Raw genomic sequence first — 24857 nt, 5'->3', positions numbered from 1 at the left:
CCGGGGAATTCTACAACAGACTTTGAAGACATTGAATCCATGCTTTATTTTTAAATAAGAATTTAGTTATCAGAGCAAAGAAAACCTGAAAAGTCTCACTGCAGTTGGTTTTAAGGTTTTAGTGATGTGACAGGCAACAGAGATGATCTGAGATACAATTTATACTCTAGAGAAATTTTATTTTATTACTTCCTTATAAAGCTAAGTAAGGACAGTAAGATTATCAAGTGAGCAATATAACTGTAATCGTTATTCAATAAATGTTCATTCCATTCTTGCCATGGGCAAGACATTGTCTTCGGTTCTATGGAGGTATAAGACGACGAGACAGTCTGTGAACTTACTGCCCTTTCTATCCTGCAGTTAGAGAATGGGGGAGGATATGGGAATGAAACAGGGTACAAGGGGCTGTGAGAAATGGAGAGACACAAACAATATAGACTACATAGCAGTAAAAAAACCGCTTTATATGGGAAGAGAGGATTTAACCCTGCCTGAGAGGAATCAAGGGTAGGATTGATGAAGGCTATATGAATCAAGTAACATCTTAATTATAACTATATGCACAGAATTTCAACAGGGAACCTGGATGGGCAACAGGGACATGAGATGCTAGCACAGCACAAAGGAAGTTTGTAGGGTTACATGACTGACACATGGAGGGGGATTGATGGGGGAAGCTAGAAAGGTAGACTGGAGCAAACTTCTTGAATGCCATGCTAAGAATATGGGCCTTACACTGTAAGAAATTCAAAATTATACTTATCTTTTAGAAATATAGGCAGTACTGTAACAAAAGAGAGGAAACTAAATGCAAAGAACCAGTTAAAACATTATTAAAAATCTGAAGAGGGGCCAGCCAGGTGGTGTAGTGGTTAAGTTCGCACGCTCTGCTTCGGCAGCCCAGGGATCACAGGTTCAGATCCTAGGCGCAGACCTAAGCACCATTTATCAAGCCAGGCTGTGGCAGGCAGCCCACATATAAAGTAGAGCGAGATGGGCATGGATGTTAGCCCAGGGCCAGTCTTCATCAGCAAAAAGAGGAGGATTGGCAACGGATGTTAGCTCAGGGCTAAACTTCCTCACCAAAAAAAGAAAAAGAAAAAAAAATCTGAAGATAGACGTGAAAAAAAGCTGTTTACAAAACAATACTTAGAATTCAATCCTTTATGAAAGAAAAACAAATTTACATATTCCAATTAAAACTATTCATCCACACAGAGAAAAATGTCTGGAAGAATATGCAACAAAAACATCTAAAGTGGTTATTAATAGTGATAAGATTACAGGTGGCACTTAATTTCTTTATAGTTTGCTTTATTTTATGAGTTTTTTTTTTATAAAGAACATACAATGTTTTTGTAAAGGGGGGAAGGTGGAACCAATAAAGCTATTTCTATTTTGAATGATAATGAAAGACTGAAGAACACAAAAAGGTTATTTTGTTTTTGTAGAGACAGGAAGGTAATAATAAATCTATTTTGGATCCATTCAGCTTGAGGTGCCAAAAGGAACTAGAAGAGAAAACAAGGAAATACATACTCGGGTTTTAGCTGTTTTTTGCTTTGTTGAGAGGGAGTAATAATGCATATATTATAACACAATATACAAAAATTCCCTTTACTTTACCTTCACTTAATATAACCACCCACCTGAGGAAAGTAGTAAGACTTATTCTCATTCATTTTAGAATCTGTGTACTTCTAAAAGAAAGGGCAACTAATAAAAATTGTGTAGGTTGAAACATATTTTGTACTTACTTACAAAGCTGCCTTATTGAATTAGCTCTGTTTGGAATAGTTTGTACCAGTGTTTTCTCTGGCAAGTTAACCTTGTCCAGCCTCCCTTACTACTTTCATCCCAACCTGGAACAAGCAAATCAACAGTCATCCACCCACTATGGGTAGATAAAAGACTTAAGATAACTATAAACTATATAAACACCCTCCCGCATTTTAGCCACAAGCACATATGATGATGATCTTGTGAAGCCCCATATCAGACTCATTTATAATAAGTATTTACCCTGAAAGAGCACAGTTGGCCTAGAGAAGATAATACTACAGAAAACATACCCCATTAGAAGCTTTCTTCTTTGCTTTCCATTCATCCAGCTGTGCCTTTGTCTTTGCATCAACTTTAACAAGTAGCTTCTTCTCTCCAATCTGCAGGTCATGCAATAACCTGAGTGCACGGAGGGTAGATTCAGGCTCCTTATACTCACAGAATCCAAAAGCTGGCAATGGATGTAAAGAATTAGTGAAATATCAATCAATTATGAAAGATTAAAAACATTTATGGAAAATTAAAATCATTAGAGACCAAATGTTATAATACAAGCATTATTCATGTTGTCACTCCTTTCTTTCAATTATCTTTGATAAAAATTACTTTTAGCACCCTGAAACAACCAAAAGAGAAAACAAAAACAAGGAAGAAAAATTCTAATCAGGCAAACTGCTACTTATTAGAAGTGCTGACAAAATATTTAGCAGAATCAGCAAATTTCATGATTGTGTCTTTTAATTATTTCATGAATACACTCCATCCATACTTCTTAACAGCTACAAGTAAGTGAGAACAGGCTGCCTGAACGTAAATAAAGCACTTTTCAATGTTGAGATGTTAAACTACAAAAGTACTGATCTTTTATCCTAGTTACCACTCTAATTTTTCTATACTTGTTTCATTTTAATAACTAGTCTCATTATTATTACCATGACTTTAAACACAGTTATGAAAACAAAATTAAATTTAAAAAGAGTAATCTAAAAATTGAAAATAAAATTAAACAAATGAATCCAAATATGTATACAGTTAATGACATAACCACACAGAGAGGAATTTATTCTGAATGATCTTTTTTTTCTTTTTGTGAGGAAGATCAGCCCTCAGCTAACATCTGCCAATTCTCCTCTTTTTGCTAACGAAGACTGGCCCTGGGCTAACATCCATGCCCATCCTCCTCTACTTTATATGGGACGCCGCCACAGCATGGCTTGACAAGCGGTGCACCACCGGGCCGGCCCCTGGATATATTTTTTTAAAAGCCCTTATCTTTTAGAGACACTAACTAAAATATCTATAGACAAAATGATCTGGTGCTTAGGATTGCTTAAAAATAATATAAGGAAGAAATGGGGAGGGTACAGGTTAAGCACAATTGACTATGAGTTGATAAATATTAAAGCTAGGTGATGAGTACATGGGAGTTCATCATACTATTCTAATTTTATATATGTATGAATTTGTCCATAATAAAAGTGTTTAAAGAATGTATATCAAACAGGTGTTTCTACTAACAAGTATGAAAAGAACTATTTGTTTTCAAGACTAACAGGTCATCGCATCATCTTTTCTCCTACTTTCTTCCTAAATGCTAATTTACGTCTTGATCATACACTCTTGCTCTCAAACAAAAAGGACTTCTTAAAGAAATATTACAAGAAACCAGTTAGTCTGAATATTTTTTTCCCTTTTCTACCTCCTACCTGTTATACTTTTCCACTTTCTAATCTCAACTCTCAGCCAACATCTTCCCAACTGCGGTTAATCCTATTTCAATAAGGAAGACAAAGAGTGCTAATAGAATACCCCCATGGTTAAGGACAATGAGAGTAAAACAGGCAAAAAGTGATTTATACACACAGGTTAAAATGATCTCAATAAATAAGGAAAAAATTACCTACCTTGAAGTTTTCCAGATGCACCTTGTACTCTCTTCCAGCTCAAAACCAAGCCACATTTCTTCAAAGAGAAAACAAAAGATTGTTCCCACTTAACAAAATAAATTAATTTGTAATACAAATAAGAGCACAATTATTCCCACTAGGAAAAAAATAGAGCCAAAAAGAAAAAAAGATCACACCAGCAACTAAGTTTCTTAAAATTCTCTCAATTCCCAGAAATTATACAAAAGAAATACAGCAAATTATTTTAAAGAAAAGTATAAATTCTTACTGACTCTTACTTGCAGAAAATTGCCTACTTTTTAGTAAATTAGAAATTTTACAGTATTAGCCTACCAAAAAATATACATAAAAAGCCAAAATGCCCAATATTATAACAGTTAAAACAAACTATATAGTAAATTCAAGTAAATATTTTAAGTCTATAAAGATTATGTTTTAAAACACATGTATATACTGTAAAGGATTTTTAATGACAGAGAAATGCTTGATATGGGATGCAAAAATAACATGGGATATGAAATTGCAATATACAATAAAATTTTAACTACTTAAAAATAAATTTCCATAAAATGATCAGAAATATTGCAAAATGTTAACAGGTCAGGTTGTCTGAAGGGTGGGACATTATGACACTTAGTTTACTTTCAAAGTTTTTAAACATTATTTCTAATTACAGTATTAAAGTAAAAACTAAAAGGCAAAAAAAGTTATTTGTGGAAAATAATAACTGAAGATTGCCTAAGCTGAGAGAACGCATGAATTTTTCACATCTCCCTTCAGAGAAGCCATTAAAATGATAATCAAAGAATATAAAGATAAAAACCCATACGGTCAAATATAGCATGAGGAAACAGCAGCAGAATTCAACAAAATTTTGAAAAGACAAAATGCAAGCGAATGGATGGTAACTCATTCAGGAGAGCAAAAAACGCTCTAACCCCAAGGGTCTACAGATGCAGATACTGATGAGACAGTTTTAGGCTAACTGATTCTACAAAACCAAGTGGACCTGGACTTAAGGAAAAAGGCACAATGGAAACTAGGGCTAAAGCATGAAGCTGAATAAAAACAGGTGCTTGCCAGACAATACGAATGCTGAATAATCAAAGCCTCAGAGTTTTTTTCAAGCAAGTATCCCTTCCCCACCCCCCAAAGAAAGCCTGAAGAGTGCTTTTCAAACAACTATCCTATCCCCATCCCCAGAGATGACAGCCTGAAGAGTCACGGTCTGAAGAAAGTGAACAGAACAGGCTTGAAATGTACAGCACCAGATATGAAAGAAGATCTGGACACATACAGAATAGGTAACAGGGGAAGAAAGTAAAGGCATAAGAAATGCTTGAACTCAGTCCTTCACCCCCAACTCCACAGCGGCAGCCAGTCATATACTCAGGCATGAAACTGGAAGTTTTCTAGAGAAACCAACCAGCCTCAAAGAACAGACCTCCACATACTAACATTCAAAACGTCAGGCTGCTGGCTAAATTACCCTATAATAACGCCCAACATTTTACAAACCCAGCTTATGCAAACAAAAGCCTTTTTTTTTTTTTTTTAAAGATTTTATTTATTTTTTCCTCCCAAAGCCCCAGTAGATAGTTGTATGTCATAGCTGCACATCCTTCTAGTTGCTGTATGTGGGACACGGCCTCAGCACGGCCAGACAAGCGGTGCCTCAGTGCGCGCCCAGGATCCGAACCCGGGTCGCCAGCAGTGGAGCGCCAGCACTTAACCGCTAGGCCACAGGGCCGGCCCAACAAAAGCCTTTTAATCCTTAACTCTTAATTATGAACAAAGATCACCATTTAAGAAAAGTCTTAAAAGCGAAAAACTCAGAAATCCACAGAAAGCTTAAAAACAAAACACTCTGCTGAACATATAAATCAAGAACAGCTTTTAAAAAAGGATGTTTCAAATTGAAAACATATACGTATGTCCACACAAAAACTCATACATGAATGTTCGCAGCACCATTATTCATAATAACCAAAAGTGGAAACAATCCAATTGTTCACTAATTGATGAATGAATAAACAAAATGTAGTATATCCATTAAATAGAATATTATTTGGCCATAAAAAGGAATGAAATACTGATACAAGCTACAATATAGATGAACCTTGAAAACATTATACTAAGTGAAAGAAGACAAAACGCAAAAGCCCACATATTCTATGATTCTGTTTAAATAAAATTGCCCAGAACAGGCCAATCCACGGAGACGGAAATTAAAACAGTGGTTGCCAGAGGCTGGAGGGAGGAGAGAATGGGAAGTGACTGCTAACGGTTACAGAGTTTCTATTTGGGATGATGAATATGTTCCAGAATTAAGATGGTGCTATCTGTACAACATTCTGAATATATTAAAAACCACTGAACTGTACATTATCAAACGGTAAATTTTATGATATATGAATTATATCCCAATAAAGATGTTTTTTAAAAAATGTCCTCCCAATGTTCCACTGTGGGAAAAAATTGGCACTGTCTTGTAAAACTAAAAACAAGCATGCCCTAAGATTCAGAAATTCCACGTCTAAGAGAATACATGATAGAATTTTTTTCATGTTCGCCTAGGAAGATATGATATTACCAGTAATAATATAGCAAAACATATTATCAAAGAATGGAAACAATTCATATGACCTTAAGTAGAAAACTGACAATTTATGGTATATTTCTACAACGCAATGGTATATAGCAATGAAAAGTAAATAAAACTAGAGCTACAGATATGCTGGGTGAAAAAAGCAAATTGTGGAAGAATAGAAAATTAAAACTTGCAAATTATAAATTTTTATGAATATATAAATACATAATTAAAGTAAAAAATATGCACAGGAATGATAATCACAAAATATTAAGATCTGCAAAGCTAGGTTCTTTGGGTGTTTATTTTCTAAACATTTTTTAATGCAAGGATCATACAATTTACAAAACAGAAATGGCAATAATGTACACTACTAATAAAATGAAGGAAGAGATTTAAAAATGACTTCTCTAAGAAATAGTGGAGATTATGGAGGGAGCGAGTACAGCACTGTTATTTTTCATTATAAAATCATTCAGTATTATTTCACTTAATGATGTGCATGTATCACCTGCATTAAATTTTTAAAACTAAGACAAAAAAGAAAATCAGTGTCTTCACAAGTCAAAAGAACTTATTATTTATGCTCAGAATAAAAACTTTAAAAGAAATCAGTCAATCATCATTGGATGCTAAAATCATTGTTTTAAAGGCTGCTGGGGAAAAGGACTCACATAGTCTCAAAATATTAACCAAGAGATTACTTTTTTTTTTAAGATTTTATTTATTTATTTTTTTTCCCCCCAAAGCCCCAGTAGATAGTTGTATGTCATGGCTGCACATCCTTCTAGTTGCTGCATGTGGGACGCAGCCTCAGCATGGCCGGAGAAGCGGTGCGTCGGTACGCACCCGGGATCCGAACCCAGGCCGCCAGCAGTGGAGCACGCACACTTAACCGCTAAGCCACGGGGCCAGCCCAAGAGATTACTTATTATTAATGACAAATGGAGAAAAGGTACCCTTAGGGGCCGGCCCCGTGGCTTAGCGGTTAAGTGCATGCGCTCCGCTGCTGGTGGCCCGGGTTCAGATCCCGGGCAGGCACAGACGCACCACTTCTCCGGCCATGCTGAGGTCGCGTCCCACATACAGCAACTAGAAGGATGTGCAGCTATGACATACAACTATGTACTGGGGCTTTGGGGGGGAAAAAATGTTAAAAAAAAAAAAAAAGAAAAGGTACCCTTAAAATGGAGAGATTGCCCACCTTAATCAAGTAACTAAACTCATCATCAAAAATAGGACCAAGAGACATCGTGTGCCTCTTGCTATACTGCACTGAGAACAAAACATCACCTGTGAACCATTCTTGCATAAAATGCTTACTCTGAATCTAAATTAGTCAGATCCAATTTGGGAGAGAGATTCTGCAAAAGACTTGGACTCTTCAAAAACGTCAATGTCATGAAAGACAAAAACAAAACAAGCAGACAAAAAACGGCAGGGAACTGTTCTATATTAAAGAAGCTGTCTAAAGAGGCATGACAATTAAATGCAATGTATAATCCTTGACTGGATCAGAGATCAAAACCAAAAAACAGCTATTATGGAAATTATTGGGAAAATTAAATAAGAACTATATGTATATTAGTTAACAATGCTGTATCAGCCTTAAATTTCTTAAGTGTGATAATGGTTTTGTGATCATGTAGGAGAATGTCCTTGGTCTTCAGAGATATAACAGGTATTCAGAGGTAAAATATTAACTTACTCTCAAAGTCACAACTTACTCTCAAATTACTCAGGAAAAAAATATGTAGCGTGTGTGTGGAGAGAGAGAGAGAAAGTAAACATGGCAAAATGTGTTACAAGGGTGTTCACGGTACTATTCATTCAATCTTTTGGCAGGATTGAAATTTTTCAAGATAAAAAGGAGAAATTACTCAGAGTCTTCTTTCTGCTTTTTCGTAAGTTTGAAATTTATTAACAATAAAAGTTTTAAAAATGAAAAATAAACAGTTTAACTTACAGCAAGGAGCTGTCTTATAAGCATGTCTGAGGCCTTCTCGGAAATGTTGCCAACAAAAACTGTAGTAGTGGGACCACAATTTTCATCATTTTCTTTAGTCTTTAAGCCCGGATGATCCTTTCTTGCTCCCAAATGCTTTCCCACCATAGACACAGTGGGTACTAAGACCTAAAATGAAGAAAGGCAATAAAATTTCATCTGACAATTAAATTTCCTATTATGTTTAATGTAACGTTAAGCTAAAAACATCAACTTTAAAGTAGTAAATATTTGGCAATTATTAAAGGTTCTACATACTTAAAGCTCCTAAGCACAAAGCATTTTTCATTAATGCAAACTTATTCATGACAAGTAATGTTCCACTATTAGGTTACCTTTCTTTTAAAAACAACTTGGAAAAGCAAATAAAAATAACTTGGATAGAAATTTTTTTATGTTTAAGACATAATTTTTAAATGTTTAAGGACATCATAAATCATTCAAAACTACCAAATATATCCAGAAGTTTCCTCACAACTGTACTCTGTACTAACATAAAAGCAAATTTCAATTATCTCTGCTAATCCTCTTGCAGAATATTCAAATACTCCCATAGCACTCTCCCTACACTTAAATTTTACCTTTTATCAGTTACTTGTGTCTCTATCTTATTTTGCCTTTATAAGTTTCAACTTCCCAGAGGAAGGAACAGTCTTACTCATCTTTGTATGTGTAACTGAATTGAGCAAAACACCCAAAGTACGCACTGAATAAATAGTGGTGAACTGGGAGAGCTGCTCCAAACCCCAACTCTCACCTTCTCCTAGGCTAAAATGCCAGCGAGTAAGAGTACTTGTCATGTGGAGGTTTTCCAAAATAGCTGAACAATGGATGTCCAATGCAAGAAAGGCTGGACTCCCCCTTAGTCTGCAGAACCCTATCTTCTTAGTTAGTGGCCTGCCTCACAGCAGATTCCCATTTTCCCACATAGTTCCCATCTCCCTTTTACTGGGAATAACAACACTCTCCTCCCTTTCCAAAACCCACAGGTAGAAAAACAGTTGAAAGTAATAAGATCTACCTTCCCTCATAGTGGAATTCCAAATGAAGCCTAATATTCTATCAACTCAAAGAAAAATTCTGGTTAAATAACAGTTAAGAGGGTTATAATTTATTCATGTGCAATAATATACTAGCACTCTTAGCTAAGATGCTTCGAGTGTACAGAAGCTTTGATGAACGTGGAGAATTAAGGTTCAAGACGTAAGACTGGGGGCTGGCCCAGTGGCGCAAGCGGTTAAGTGCGCGTGCTCCACTGCTGTGGCCTGGGGTTCGTCCCAGGTGCGCACCGACGCACCGCTTGTGTAAGCCATGCTGTGGCAGCGTCTCATATAAAGTGGAGGAAGAGGGGCATGGATGTTAGCCCAGGGCCAGTCTTCCTCAGCAAAAAAGAGAAGGATTGGCATTGGATGTTAGTTCAGGGCTGGTCCTCCTCGCAAAAAAAAAAAAAAAAAAAAAGACGTAAGACTGAATAATGAAACATTTCAGCAGAGGAAAGGCTTCAGTAAAACTTTACAAAGCTTGAAGGCATCATACTAAAGGACAGAAAAAAAATTGCTTGAAAGGGGCTAAACATTAGGTAGGTGGGAGGAGAGGGTAGAAATATATTCAATACAAATTTCATTTCAAAATTTAAATTTCTGTTAGGATCATTCCTACATTCTTTTTTTGTCTCTTTTAAGAGATCAGACATGTCAGATCATTTTCCTATCTCCCACGACCAACAGAAAATGAAGGAATGATGGAAGAGCCAACGTCCTAAATCTGAAAAAAACAATTATATGAAGAGCCTGGAGAATAAGAGGGAAATCGTAAAACTATTTATTTAGGGATCATATTTTAAGGGCACTTGCATATATGCATAGCTGAGTGAAAATAATACTTATTCAAATAAGTAGCATGATATACATGGATGTTCTCACTCCCTTCCTATTATTCTTTTAAACACTTAAAATAAACTATCTAAGTTTATCAAGTTTTTTAACTTTAAAAGCAATAACACTACCATATCACCTAATTCCTCCTTAAAATTATACTTACAGTTGGAGCAGGAGCCATAATGCTCATTGGTACAGGAATCATTGGGGTCCCTAAGAAAAAAGCATAATGAGTCTTAAGAATACAATTACATATGATTGTATTCTATATCAACTATATCCCATAAAATATGTATCCTCACTCATAGTTAATTTAAGTGGAAATGTAGGTCTAAAGAAAATGAGATACTGATGAATGCCTTATTTTCAAAAGCAATGTGGTATCAGGTCAGTCTATACAAACTTACATACAACAAAAAACTATTCTAAAAGCTAAAAGGCTACCACAATATGCTTAAGGAGTATAAAATTCTGGATAGTTATCAACTCATGTTCGTTTGCTTCAGTACATCCTCAAAATCAGCCAACTTGCACAAATACAGATTCACTTACAGGTCAACAATGCTATTAATGAATCCTTTAAAAGTAAAAAGAAATCCTTTGAAGGTAAAAAAAAAAAAAAAAAAAAAAGTATATAAAATGAGAAATTAATCTGGAAACCTAGGAAGAATCCTGTTCCTTTTATAAAAACAAAAATCATGTAAAAAATAAGATCAGTAATGTCAGTCACTGTCAAAGAGAAAATCTCTAAAACAAGCATCTGCTGCTCTGAGGGTTTAAGAGCTGTCAAAGGGCTATCCACTTTTGACATCTTAGTGGAATCTGCTTTTTGTTTTCAATTACACTGTTTACTAATCAGCAGCTGCTGTATTGAGAGTTCTTGTGTACATAACTAATGAAGAAATCTTACCATCTGAGAACTAAGAAAAAGGTTGCAATGAGGGCAAAATCAGTGAAATATCTGTCTACTAACATAAATTTTAAAATGCTTCTAAATATATCTCAAGAAGTTCTGAAATCACTCTTCAGTTCAAATTTAGCATCAATTTAAGATAATTTTCCATCTAAAACTGGTAATAAATTTTTAAACATTTAACACTATCTGCTTATTTTCCAATATAACTTATTTAAAAAAACTTTATGGTTTTTTGTGGGGTTTTTTTGGTGAGGAAGATTCGCCCTAAGCTAACATCAGTGCCAATCTTCCCCTATTTTGTATGTGGGACGGCACCACAGCATGGCTTGATGAGCAGTGTGTAGTCCGCACCCAGGACCTGAACCCGAGAACCCCTGGCCGCCAAAGCAGAGCACGCGAAACTTAACCACTACGCCACCAGGCCAGCTCCAACTTTACAGTTTTTAAGGTAAGATGTTTAGAAGATAAAAATCAAGATTGCTATCAATAAGTCTATAGAAGACTGTAGAAAATAGAAAAAAACATTAAGACTTCAGAATCAAACTTGGGTTCAATTTTTGGTTCTATAACTTTTAGCTGTGCAACCTTGGGCAAGCTTTTTAACCTCAGCTTCAGTTTCCTCAATTATACTGAGATAATTATTTCCTCAGAGTGCCTGTGAGATTAACTGAGATCATTTATATGGAACACTTAAATACAGTGGACTCGCAAAACTATAATTAATCAACTTGTATCTAAATTTTCCACTTTTAACTTTGCAAAACAAAAAACAAATACTCCCCCATTTACCAACTGTAATCTAGGTGGCACCTCTTCTAGGTAAACTTTCTACTAAAGAAAACATTCAGAAAAAGACGAATTGAAAAACATTTTTTTCCTTTTTAACAGTTACTAAAAGTTTAATAGCATGTTTCCTACCTCAACTTACTAATTTCATACAATGTAGAATTTACATTAAAAAATGTATTGCTACTCATTACAAAGACCTACACATGCTAAAGTGAAAAAGTGCAGAAAGTGTGAACAGTATGACTAGATGAGTTTTTAAAAAACAGAAATGGGGAAAGAGTAAATATAAGCAAATACACGGGGATAGGCAAAGAATATCTCTGGAGAGTTACACACTAGAAACTGATAAGAAAGGGTATCTTTGAGGAAGGGAACTCACAGGAACTGTGGGGGAAAAACTTTCTTTTTATGTAAGCACTACTTTTTAAGGAAAAATTATGGTTATTTCTCAAATTTATTTTCTAATTTAAGATATAATGTAATCTCCACATACGTTACCTTAGAGTTCAATTAACTGAACTAACAGGCAAGACAAGAAAATTATACATGAAGATGGGTATCATGTTCTTGAATTATTACACTACTTTAGCATACTATTTCATTATTTACCTTTTGAAGTACTGATGCTGCACACAGAATGCAAGTAATGAATGAGCTGCAACTAAAGTCTGATTTATCACCCAAATATGCTTCCCTAAACAGACATGATACCATACACTGCTGCAAATGTAATCAGAATTGTTTAACAGTGTTACCATTCTGTGAATAAATGCCCACATTAGTATAGCATTGACCAAACAGGCATGAAGAAATACTGAAAATCTGGTTTTGGGGTCTGCTGACCCATCTTAAAAGATATGCAGGGAGTAGCCTTAAGAGAAATATGTCCCATTTATCATCTACTTCCACTTATAATTTGGTATAGTGATCATCAGAAAATGTTACATTTAGTATTTGTTCTTTTAAAATTCAAAGGAATTTAAAATCTTTTCTATAAAACCAATCTACTGGCAAAGAAACTGAGGCACTGATTTTTCACTGTCACCTTTCCTGATTCTGAACAAGTGATTAAGCTTCATTACCAATCCCTTAAATTTCTTCGCAAAGAAATAGAAAGTAAACTATTCTTCCCTATAACTCTATAACACAAAGGCTTTATTAAAAGTATCATGGTTAGGGGCCAGCCCAGTGGCATAGTGGTTGGGTTCACGTGCTCCGCTTCGGCAGCCCGGGGTTCACAGATTCAGATCCAAGGCATGGACCTACACACCACTCATCAAACCATGCTGTGGCAGCATCCCACATACAAAAAACAGAGGAAGACAGGCACAGATGTTAGCTCACAGACAACCTTCCTAAAGCAAAAAGAGGAAGACTGGCAACAGATGTTAGATCAGGGCTAATCTTCCTCACCAAAAAAAATAATAATAATTATAAATAAATAAATAAAACTCTCATTATAAAAAAAAAAAAGTATCAGGGCCAGCCCTGTGGCTTAGTGGTTAAGTGTGCGCGCTCCACTACTGGTGGCCCGGGTTCAGATCCCGGGCGCGCACCGATGCACCGCTTCTCCAGCCATGCTGAGGCTGCGTCCCACACACAGCAACTAGAAGGACGTGCAACTATGACATACAACTATCTACTGGGGCTTTGGGGAAAAAAAAGGAGGAGGATTGGCAATAGATGTTAGCTCAGAGCCAGTCTTCCTCAGCAAAAAGAGGAGGATTAGCATGGATGTTAGCTCAGGGCTGATCTTCCTCACAAAAAAAATAATAATAATAAAAAAAAGTATTATGGTTACTAGTAAGGCCTATCAAAAAACAGATCTTATCATGAGACTATATATTTATAAATAAAATCAGGATATATGGACCCCCAAAAATTGAGGCCCAAGTGAAAGTGGCTCAGGACACTGTCCTTAAATTAATCTGTTTAATAGCTGACAACTTTATTCAGTTTTCTATTAACATTTTCTCAATCACACTTTTCAGCAGAAATTCCTTTACAGTCCATTCGAGAGCAACTAAGTTATTGACTAAAATTCAATAATTGTTACATGGAATAAGTGGAAGTATTTAAACTTTCACACTATATCCCTGGCAGCAGGTAGTAACAAATACACATCCATGATTATCTAGAAGAGCAGCTTAAAAAGCCTGCTACAAGCATGTTATGTCTTAAAGATTTGTACACATACTGCATTCTGGTGTCAGCCTCAGTGGCCTAGTGGTTAAGTTCTCTGAGCTCCTCTTCAGTGGCCCAGGTTTGGTTCCCGGGCATGGACCTACACCACTCAATCTGTCAGTGGCCATGCTGTGGCGGTGGATCACATACAAAAAAAAAAAAAAAAAAAGAGGAAGATTGGCAGCAGATGTTTGCTCAGGGCAAATCTTCCTCAGCAAAAAAAAAAAAAAAAAAAAATGCATTCTACCTCATAATAAATATGCATAAATAGTGGTTCTGATTTTTTAAATTATGATTTACCCACAAATTCTTGAAGATTTAAACGATACTGCAGAAAAATTGCCACGTTTATCTTGTGGCTTTTCACATCTACTTCAATATTGCTGCGTACCTGACCTAGGGATAAAGATCCCCAAAGCTAAGCCCCTGTAACATATGTGTTATGAATTAACAACCCATCATATGAGCCAACTGCAATGTACTTTTGATTTTGCAACAGTCATGCTCTTTAGTAAAACAGTGTAACTTCAAATAGATAATCCAATGGTTAAAAACAGGTCCCTAGTGTAAAGCTTTCCTCAAACAGAAAACACTTCTGTACAATATACAAGATCATTTGCTGATAGCAGCCTGAATTACTCAGATTCTATGTCAAAAGAAAATATTTCTAACAGGCAAATTAAGGAGAGTTCTCAGATACTATCCTTTGGAAGGGCAACTGATTTTATATGAAATGTTTTCAACCCATTAAAATATAAAAATATTTGAACTACCATCCATAAACCAAAAGAAAACTTTCTCTTTCTCTTAGGCCAAGCAATGTTAATATGCACCTCAAGAAAATGGTTCTCAAATGTGGGTTCTCTTACCTATGCTTAAATGGATGCCTAGGAATCACCTGTAAAGTTGTTAAAAATAAAGATTCCTAGGCCCCAATTTCTGAGGATCTGATTCAGTGGGCTGGGGTGGGGCCTAAAAATTTTTTTTTATCTCATAGAACTTTGGAGAGAGGAAGCTTTTATATAGTGATTTGGAAAGCTCTCCAACATATACTGTCAAGTAAAAAAAAAGCCAACGGACAGAATAATATACATAGGATGCTACTATATATCTTTGTTAAAAGATAAAAATAAAAAACTAATGGATAAAAGAATATATACTTACAGTGGCTTGTAATATGCATTAAAAAATATCTGAAAGGATAAAGAAGAAACTAAGAACCCTGTTTTGTTTCCCTCTTTCAGTAAGGGAATAGTAGCAATAGTTAGTGGGAAGGTGAGGAAAATTTTTCACTGTATATCTTTTTAAAAAATTTTTTTTTCCCCAAAGCCCCAGTAGATAGTTGTATGTCATAGTTGCACATCCTTCTAGTTGCTGTATGTGGGACTCGGACTCAGCATGACCGGAAAGCAGTGCGTCGGTGCGCGCCTGGGATCCGAACCCGGGCCGCCAGTAGCAGAGCACGCGCACTTAACCGTTAAGCCACGGGGCCGGCCCCATCACTGTATATCTTTTTGAACCATATGAATGTATTACCTATTTTTTAAAAATAAAGATTTTGTGTGTGTGTGTGTGTGTGAGGAAGATTAGCCCTGGGCTAACATCTGTGCCCATCTTCCTCCACTTTATATGGGACGCCACCACAGCATGGCTTGACAAATGGTACATCGGTGCGTGCCCAGGATCCGAACCCCAGGCCGCTACAGCACAGCGTGTGCACTTAACTGCTACGCCACTGGGCTGGCCCCAAAAATAAAGATACTTTTTAAAACTTCCCAGATGAGTTTGATAGTCAGCCAGATATGAAAACTACTGCTATAGGAAAATGAGACATCCCATCTCCAGAATGATGCTAACAGACATCTTTACTACTAACACAGTCACATACCTATCATGTTCCTAAAGTTAATATTGCAATGACAAAAGTAAAGGTTAAAAAAACAACAACAGTATCCACAAACTTACCTGGAGGTACAGGTGGAGGGAAGCCAGGAAACTGTGGGGGTGGGATCCCTGGTGGGAGTGCCGGGATTCCCATGGGAGGGCGATTCAAATGAGGGGGGAAAGACATTCTTACTGCAGCGGTCTAAAGAAAGAAATCATGACAAATCATTTTATTTGAAAACTTTACAATTTGATATGCCTGGTTTGTTGGCCTTCATTTTTAGAATATCTGCAAAATTCTAAAGTTTTCTTACCCAAAGGAGTTGGCAAAGACCCTCTTTTCTCTGTCTGTCCATTGAGAATTTTTAAAACTTAGATCTTTTCTAAAATAAGTTCCCAAAATGTACACGATCTAAGTTCAGGATAGACTCCTACAATCATATGGGAATACATATAAAGGAAGAAAAAAATTTTGAGGTTCAGTTAATATCCAAAAATTAAATACCAAACATCAACGAATCTTTTTAAACCAAACTCAGAATCCAGGGAGGTATCTAACAGTTTTGGGTTTTTGGAAAAGTGTTCTGATGCATTCATTTTTTTTTTACACACATCAGCACCCTGAAAACTAAAGTTACAAAGTTACACAGTATTTCTTGATTCAATGTTGGTCAGTTCCTCAAAGACAAATAAATGCCTCAGTGAACAAACCTGAGGGGGAAAAAACCTCCTCACATCAGGTCACACTGTAACCGTTCAAATGTATATAAAGAAAATATACAATTTGTGACAATGAGGAAAAAAATCTTAATTTTTCTTAAACCTAAAAGCAAACTTGTTAACTATTCTTGAGTGAAATTCAATGAAATGAATGAACGAAATTCAAGAATCAGATGCTAACATTTGATTTTTAAAAATACAACAACACACTGAACTGTTTCATTTAGTTTATGATATTACTTAAAAGAAACTTAATTTTGTCTTTTAGTTAAAAGAAGTATTTAAGACTTTTCCTCCCCCCAAATTTTTTTCCAACATACTCAAGTGTCCAACTATTGGAAAAAGTAGAAAACCAATGTTAGGACGTCCTACGAGAATTCCAATTTAAAAAAGCAGCCATTAATAAGCGGGTTGATCTCATATCAATGATGCCACTAAAAGTAGTGATTTGATTAACAGGACATTTTTTTTGGACACTAGGATAAATTCCTCCACCTACTCTCTATAACTGAAGGAGCCTAAAGTTACAAGCTTTTAAAAAATGTTTGTCTCTACTCTTTTCTTTTCGTGTTTTATACACTGTTTTACTCACCCTTCAGAAGAGAGAAGATAAAAGTGTATCTTCCACTTCCTTGCCCCTAAATCCCAACAGTTTGGTATATATCATTGTATTCTTCTAAACATCTTTCTATACACAAACTAATCTATATTCATTTGTGTTTTTCTGCAAACAATATAATCATACTATATTGTCGTGTGCATTTCTCTCTCATTAACACCTCTTCATGTCAGCTCATAAAGTTCTATTCTATGCTTCATAATGCAGTAAACTATTATAATACAGACATAAAATAATCGTTCAACCAACATTGATGGTTGGCTCCACTTTTTACCTCTCACAAATAATGTTGAACCTTCCTGGACATATAACTCTATGCATCTGTGCAAGCAATTCTATAATATAGATTAGTACTGTATATATCCACACTTTACCTCCAAATGATCCTCCCAAACTAGTGTACAAAGTTATATTCTCACCACCAATATATGGATATTCCCTTTCCTGATAGCCTCCCCATCACTGGAGTAAATCAGTGTTTAAACTATAACAATCTGAGAGGCAAAAACTACCATCTTGTTTCAATTTGCATTTCTCTAATCACTAATGAGGTTAAATATCTTTTACCTGTTTATTAGACATTTCTTTAAAACAGTCTTAGAAAAGTATGTCCTTCGTGCTCACAGCTGTTCTTCCTCAGTGTTCTTTCCACTTAGTAAATTAGGATAATATAATAGTCTATAAAATCTAAACTTCAATTTCAGAAAACACAGTACATTTAAAATATTTAAAAAGCTTTACAGATAAATTCCTAGGATAATTTCATATACTTAGCAAATAAGGTACTGGAAATGCTTTAAAATATTAAGTAGGTATCAGCATAAATTAAAAAGGAAAAATGCAATTTAAGATTATAAATGTGTTAAATTTTTAAATAATCTTTTTGTAATACTTTTCGCCCCAAAACAAAAACAAATATTCTATACGAAGGGGGTGGAAAGTGTAACTCCTTCTAAAACAGAGAGGGCTACTGTCCTACTTACAGAGGCTCTTGTATTATCATAATAATACTCTATCTCAGCTCTTTCTTAGGAGGGCAGTTGGTATTAATACCTGTTGAATAAATAAATTAATCAATGAATAAATCAATAAACAAACTCATGAGGACCTCATTAAACAAATTTATTAAGAAGCTACAGGGGAAGGGTGGGGGGGAAAAAAAACTACCACATGCCAGGTACTATGCTAGCGATGACCCAGTGGCTAGCCTCAAAATTACAAAGATTTGGCCATGAATTATTTTTTTCCCAAGTATTAGATATAAAAATTATTTAAAAAAGAAAACTTCTTGGTGTTTAAACTATATTTCATGGTTTTTAAACGTAAAATTCATTCTGTTAAGAGTTAACTCGATTATGTTTCATTTTAGTTTATGCCAATATACCCACTCCATTCACTTTTACTTTTTCTATGAAGTATTTCCCCTTTATTGGGAACTGTTCAAAACTTGCTTATTCATAGGCTGAACTTCAAAGGTGAAGGTAATCTTAGTAAGACAATGGCCCCTCCTATGGAAATTCAGAAAACAAACATTTCTGGTGATCTCTGATAAATATTAATGTTCACTTTAAACATCCTAAAATGAGAGTATCAACCACTTATTTCAACATAAAGTTTTACATTTTGACATATGTTAAAATGATTGAGAATAAACTTTTATAACTACAAGCAAAGTTCATCAGTTTTTACCGACAGTTGATAGATAAAACTGTAATATTCTCTTAAAATAAACAATATAGATATTCAAAGTTGGTAGGTACTTTGCAGAATGAAGTAGGGAAGAGAGCTAGGGTGGTCAGGCCTCACCAAGGTGACATTTGAACAAAGACTTGAAAGAGGGTGAGGCAGGAAGCCCTATTCATATCTGGGGGCAACAGACTTCTGAGCAAAGGAAACAGCAAAAAACAAAGAGCCTGAGGTGGGCATGAAGTGTTGCAGGAGGAGCAGCAAGACCAACAGATGGAGCAGAGTACTCAAAAGTCAGGGAAAGTTGGAGATAAATGCCGAGTATTACTTGGGGAGAGGGTTCAGAGCGTGTAGGGTTTTGGAGGCCACTATAAAGGTTTTGGGTTTTACTCTGAATGAGACGGAAAACATTTGAAAGGTTTTTGACTTGATTTACATTTTAACAGTGTCACTGGCCACTGTGTTAAGACTGGAGGAAAACAACAGTAGAATCAAAAGACTACTGCAATAATCCAGACAAGAGAGGGTGGCCTGAAAGAGGTGGTAGTGGTGAAAGCAGTAACAAGTTTTGGATTCTGGATATACTTTGAAGGTAGCCAACTGTTGAGCGATTGTGTTGGGGGTTAAGAAAAAGGGAGATGCAGACATTATTTTATCAGTACTGAAATGATTTAAACAGCATCTTTAAAATATTTGAATAGTAGTGCTTCACTTTTAGAAGGCTCAAAGCATTTTTACCTGCTAAGTATGAAACTTTATGGCTCAAAGTAACAAAAGCAACCACCTAAGATGGAAAAGTTCCCTATCTCTAGTGAGGCAGTGGTCATACAGGTTTATGCATTTGTCAAAATTCACTGAAATTAAAATGGGTGCATTTTATTGTATGTAAATTTTATCTCAATAAATTTGGTCTAAAAATAGAAAACAAGCTTCTAAATAAGATTTATCTCTACCACTCAACATATGCATGCATTCCGCTTTTCTCTTTTTCCTCTTTACCCTTTTAAACCATTCTTTTTTCCTGCACTCCTGAGAATACCATTACTGCTTATAAGCATTCCTCCATTACAGATTTATCCCGATAGAAACAAAATATTTCACCAGGGATAGATTTACAGGCTAACCCCATCAGGACACTGTGTGCCAAATTTCTGAAATGGTAAGAGACAAATGAACCAACAGATTCTCCACAGCAAACACTCATATACAACTTATTCATTCATTAAATAAATATCTAGCTTCAATTATGTGACAGGTTCTTTTCCAAGTATTATTTTTATTTGTTCTGAAAGAGCAAATTTTAAGTTTAATTATATAAAGTTATACAGCCAGTCCAGTGGCTCTACACTGAATATAAAGGATTACTAGTGTAGCACGCACCATTTCCTACTCTGCTTACAGCCTGCAAGGTACAATGGACTGACAACTGCCCCAGCCCAAGGCAAGCCCTTCAAAACACCATTCCTCAAATTGAATTTCCACAGACTTGGAGTCTTCAGGAACCATTCCTAAGAAAAAGTGTTCCATGTCCAAAGAAGAATGGGAAATATGTCATTAACAAAAAGTTTCTTTTACAGGGAAGCTTTTCAGAAAAAATACTCGTGTTTTGTCTCCAAAAAGGGAGCTGATCTTTTTCTGAGATTTCCACTTTGTTATTTTACCATTTTCAATGATTAAAAAGCAATACTATGTTGGGGCCGGCCCGGTGGCGCAAGCGGTTAGGTGTGCGCGCTCCGCTGCGGCGGCCCGGGGTTCGCTGGTTCGGATCCCGGGCGCACACCGACGCACTGCTTGGTAAGCCATGCTGTGGCGGCGTCCCATATAAAGTGGAGGAAGATAGGCACGGATGTTAGCCCGGGGCCGTCTTCCTCAGCAAAAAAAAAGAGGAGGATTGGCGGATGTTAGCTCAGGGCTGATCTCCTCACAAAAAAAATAAAATAAATAAATAAATAAATAAATAAAAAATAAAAAAAAGCAATACTATGTATAGAGAAAGATTAGTGGTAGTCTGGAGCTGGTGGGGGGAACAGAGTGACTTGTAAACAGGAAAGAGGGATCCTTTTGGGGTAATGGTTGCACAACTCCGTACATTTACTAAAAATCATTGAATTGCACATTTACAACAAGTGAATTTTATATGTCAATTACACCTTACTAATGCTCCTTTAAAAAAAAAAGCAGGGCTGACCCCAGGGCTTAGCGGTTAAGTGCGTGCGCTCCGCTGCTGGTGGCCCAGGCTCGGATGCCGGGCGCGCACCGACGCACCGCTTTTCCAGCCATGCTGAGGCCGCGTCCCACATACAGCAACTAGAAGGATGTGCAACTATGACATACAACTATCTACTGGGGCTTTGGGGGAAAAAAATAAATAAATAAAATTATAAAAATAACTAACTAACTAACTAAATAAATAAATAAATAAGCAATACCAATTCAGGACAATATCAGGCAAAATCCAATTAAGACCTGTAGATTAGATAATATTGTATGAATATTAATTTCCTGATTTTGATCATTGTACTGTTGTTAAAGAAGAGAATGTTCTTGTTTTTAGAAAACACACACTTAAGAATTTGGGATTAAGGGACACCAGATCTGCAACTTACTAACAAAACATTTCATAAGAAAACCATGGAGAAAAAGAGGAGAGGAGGATAAAGCAACTGGTAAAATGCTAACATTTGGGGAATCTGGGCGAAAGGTATTTGAGAATTGTTTGTACTATTCTTGCAACTTTTTTTACATTTGAAATTATATCAAAATAAAAAGTTTAAAAAAGCAGTATCAATAATTCTGGTTAGTGGAAATACTAAGTTCTTTTTACTTTCTGCAGTTTCAAAATTCAAAAAAAAAAAGGAAAAAAGCTATTCAGAAACTTTAAGGCAGATCCAATCAAAATCCTCTTCTATGAATGGCAATAGTACTATCAGAAAAGACTACTAAGAGATTTAAAAAAATACACAGAATGTTTTTGTAAGACATTAAAAGATTCAATAACTACTTTTGCATCCAAAGTTATAAGAGTCAATACAATTTTTCTCTAAATCATGTGTAAACAAGAAAAGTATGTAGCTAATCTGTCTGTGGCCAAAAATAACTTGAAAATCCCAAACTTCTATTAAGTCTGAAGTAGTTGCCCAATGTTAAAATGTACTCATTTTATTTAAAAAATATATTTAGAGTCTTACCACAGTGGAACAAAAAGATAGCAAACCACAAAATTTAAAAAAACTTGTCAAAATTATTTTTAATATATGGTGCCAACAGCCAACAGTGGGACAATAAAAGCATTTTCTTTCTAAAAGTGTTTTGGTACCCTACCAAAAAAAAAGGAAAAAAATCCACTTTGGGAACCAAAAAGGAAATCTAACCCCTAGAAGAAGAAATATTTAATAAAAACATCAACTAACATTTTTATTTACTTTTGTTTACAAAAGCCTTCAATATTTATACTTCTCATTTAATCTCCCAAATTACCTAGTATAGATATATTATTCTCCTTTTACACATGGAGAAGCTAACTTGTCCAAGGGAACACAATAAGCATATGGGGACTCCAAGGTCCCCACTATCCTGAAATTACCAATCCAAAGGCTGTTTTCACTCTATCACAATGCCTCTTTCTAGTAATAACATGCCAATGAGAAACTTCTTATTAAGGACTGACTTTATAAAAGTCTATTCAGAGTACACTGGAAGAAATGTTAGAGTCAGGGTTAGACTCTTGTACTTCACTAAAAATTCTTAAATAACAAACAATATCAGTTAATTCTTAAATAACAAACAATATCAGTTAATATGGACTAAACACTATGGTACTTGGGTATTACACTAAGGATTTTTCCCAATTAATCCCCAATCCCAACAACCTATAAAATGGGTACTATTATAATCCTCATTTTACAGACGAAGAAAACCGAGGCTTTAAGAAAAGTTAAATTAATTCGAATGGTATCGTATCTACTTGAATCATGAGGAACTGATGACCAACTGAATGCCTTTCTCAGCCTCTGAATGTTTTTGAAAATAATCTTTCAAAAATTAAAGCTCCCAAGACAATATAAAAATTGTTTATAGACTACTGCCAACTACCTAATTCACAGTCCTTCACACTACAGCAGTCTGGTGCAAGAGAAGTCCAATCTCTTCCCTCCTTAAGGTCTGCTGCTCTCTGCCCAGTATCAAAATGGCTTTTCCATAGCAATATAAATCCATATTACATAACTTCAAAATAATCTTCACACTCCTAGACCTATTTCGAAAAACGTATTTAGAAAGTAGTATGGAAGACCACAGACGGGTGAGAAAAAAGTAACACATTTTAATGTGGACCCTGGTAATCGCCTAGAATGAATGGAGACACAGTTTACTGCAACCTCCAACGGAGGAAGGGGGCAGGACCACAATACTCATCACAGTCTTAGGCAAGCAAACCAGAAGGGCGCTAAAAAAGGTGGGTATTAGCTACATCCAAGGGGACGGGGGTCAGTTCACTTCGGTGGCGGGTTCTAGATGACCAAAGAGGAAGGGAAAGAAATCCGTTGGTGGCCAGCAGCTCGCAAAAAAGGGTGGGTGCTGGCTGGCTTCTAGGGAGAACCTGGGGCAAGTGTGTCCTAGGCCCGGAAATCTACCGTGGGGCTCCGCAGGCTCGGGCCAGAGAGGGGCCTCAGGGAAGGGCTCCCCAGGGACTGGCCGATCGTTCTGTGGCAAACGTGGAGCCCAGAAGGGGCCGAGGCGATCCACTCTGTGGCGGACCGTGGAAGGGAAAGGGAAAGTGGGCGATAATGCAAAGAGGAAAGCTCTGGCGGTAGGTCCGGCCTCCACCGGGTCCTGCTGGGCCCACTGGCTTCCAAGGCCTCAGAGAAGCGGAGCAACCCAAGCCTCGTGCCCGTCCCCTCCCCCACCCCAACCCCCCCTCACCCCCATCCCACCTCGGCCCTGTCGCTGCCTCTCCGGCTTTCCCTCCCCCAGCCGAGGTACCCGGTCTCCCGGTTTCCACACGCGTTCAGAGGCATGAACTCACCCGCCGCTGAGGAAACGGTACTGTCTTCAAGGCCTTCCGGGCTCCAGGTTACGAGTGGGCTCTACCGGTTCGAGGCTTCTGCGCGCCGCTCGCCGGGAGACTGCTCCCAAAGCGCCTACTCGCACAGGCCGCAAACACAGCCGCGCTGCGCGGGGAGCTTCTGGAGGTCTTCCTCTTGCCCGGCGTGCACTGCGGCCGGGGGAGTGGAAAGAAGAATCATAGAGAAGAACGTATATAGATAGTCTTCACTGTTGGCTCTGAATCACTATGCAGCAGCGAATAACCATCGAGAAGGAGCGCCTAGTGGGGACTAGAAAGGCTCAAGCTGTGAATGACGACCCACCCTGCCATTTTTGATTGGAGCTGATTGAATCTTATGACTACGCGACGCCATCTTGAGGTCAAGGTTCCTGCTGGGCACGGAGCGAGGGCTGGTGGAAGATGTCTCAGTTTTTGTAGTTTTGTGTTTCGGGCATTAGGACCTTGCCCTGTTCCCTGAGGTCCGATGGACTGATAACTGGACCTCACCCAGAAGCTCAGTAGAAACCCCAAGTGCTGATCTTTCCCTAGAAAACAGCTATCGATACCAAGAGATAATTGGCAAAGGTCGTGATGATTTTTTGAAAGATGCACGCACACACACAAAACGCTTATGTGCGCTGTTAGGGCCAAAGAGGTGGCCAGAAGATATTTGAAATACTTAAAACGGCCTGTAAAAACATTTAACACAGCTTTCATTCTGTAATGTAAACGTGCTAAAAAGAATTTCACTTATTAGCATAGTGGAAATAAAACTAATCACGAATGATTAGATTATTCAATTTAGGGACTTTATGGTCAGTATCTGTTTCCAAGCCTTTGTTTCTCAACTG

The 24857-nt window shown here is 36.7% G+C and overlaps 1 protein-coding gene across 3 annotated transcripts in view; it reads right to left on the bottom strand.

Moving 5' to 3' along the window:
* RBM25 (RNA binding motif protein 25) overlaps positions 1 to 24123 on the bottom strand; it is a 50920-nt gene extending 26797 nt beyond the window's left edge. The window contains exons 1-7 of one of the 3 annotated variants that reach the window (XM_058567272.1): positions 23986 to 24123; positions 18260 to 18329; positions 16019 to 16139; positions 10328 to 10377; positions 8249 to 8416; positions 3690 to 3747; positions 2076 to 2236 (exon numbers count right to left, since the gene is read on the bottom strand). In XM_058567272.1, coding sequence (XP_058423255.1) covers positions 2076 to 2236; positions 3690 to 3747; positions 8249 to 8416; positions 10328 to 10377; positions 16019 to 16124 — 543 coding nt within the window. In that variant the 5' untranslated portion in view covers positions 16125 to 16139; positions 18260 to 18329; positions 23986 to 24123. Of the gene's footprint in view, positions 1 to 2075; positions 2237 to 3689; positions 3748 to 8248; positions 8417 to 10327; positions 10378 to 16018; positions 16140 to 16251; positions 16369 to 18259; positions 18330 to 23985 lie in introns of all 3 variants that reach the window. The other 2 variants (XM_058567270.1, XM_058567271.1) reach the window with 2 other exon arrangements.
* Between the last annotated feature and the right edge of the window lie 734 nt (positions 24124 to 24857).

Source organism: Diceros bicornis, chromosome 24 (genome assembly GCF_020826845.1).
Source record: "Diceros bicornis minor isolate mBicDic1 chromosome 24, mDicBic1.mat.cur, whole genome shotgun sequence".
In the NCBI taxonomy this organism is placed as follows: Eukaryota; Metazoa; Chordata; class Mammalia; order Perissodactyla; family Rhinocerotidae; genus Diceros; species Diceros bicornis.
Note: the sequence above shows the minus strand (reverse complement) of the source record. Positions and strands in the feature narration are given on the sequence as shown.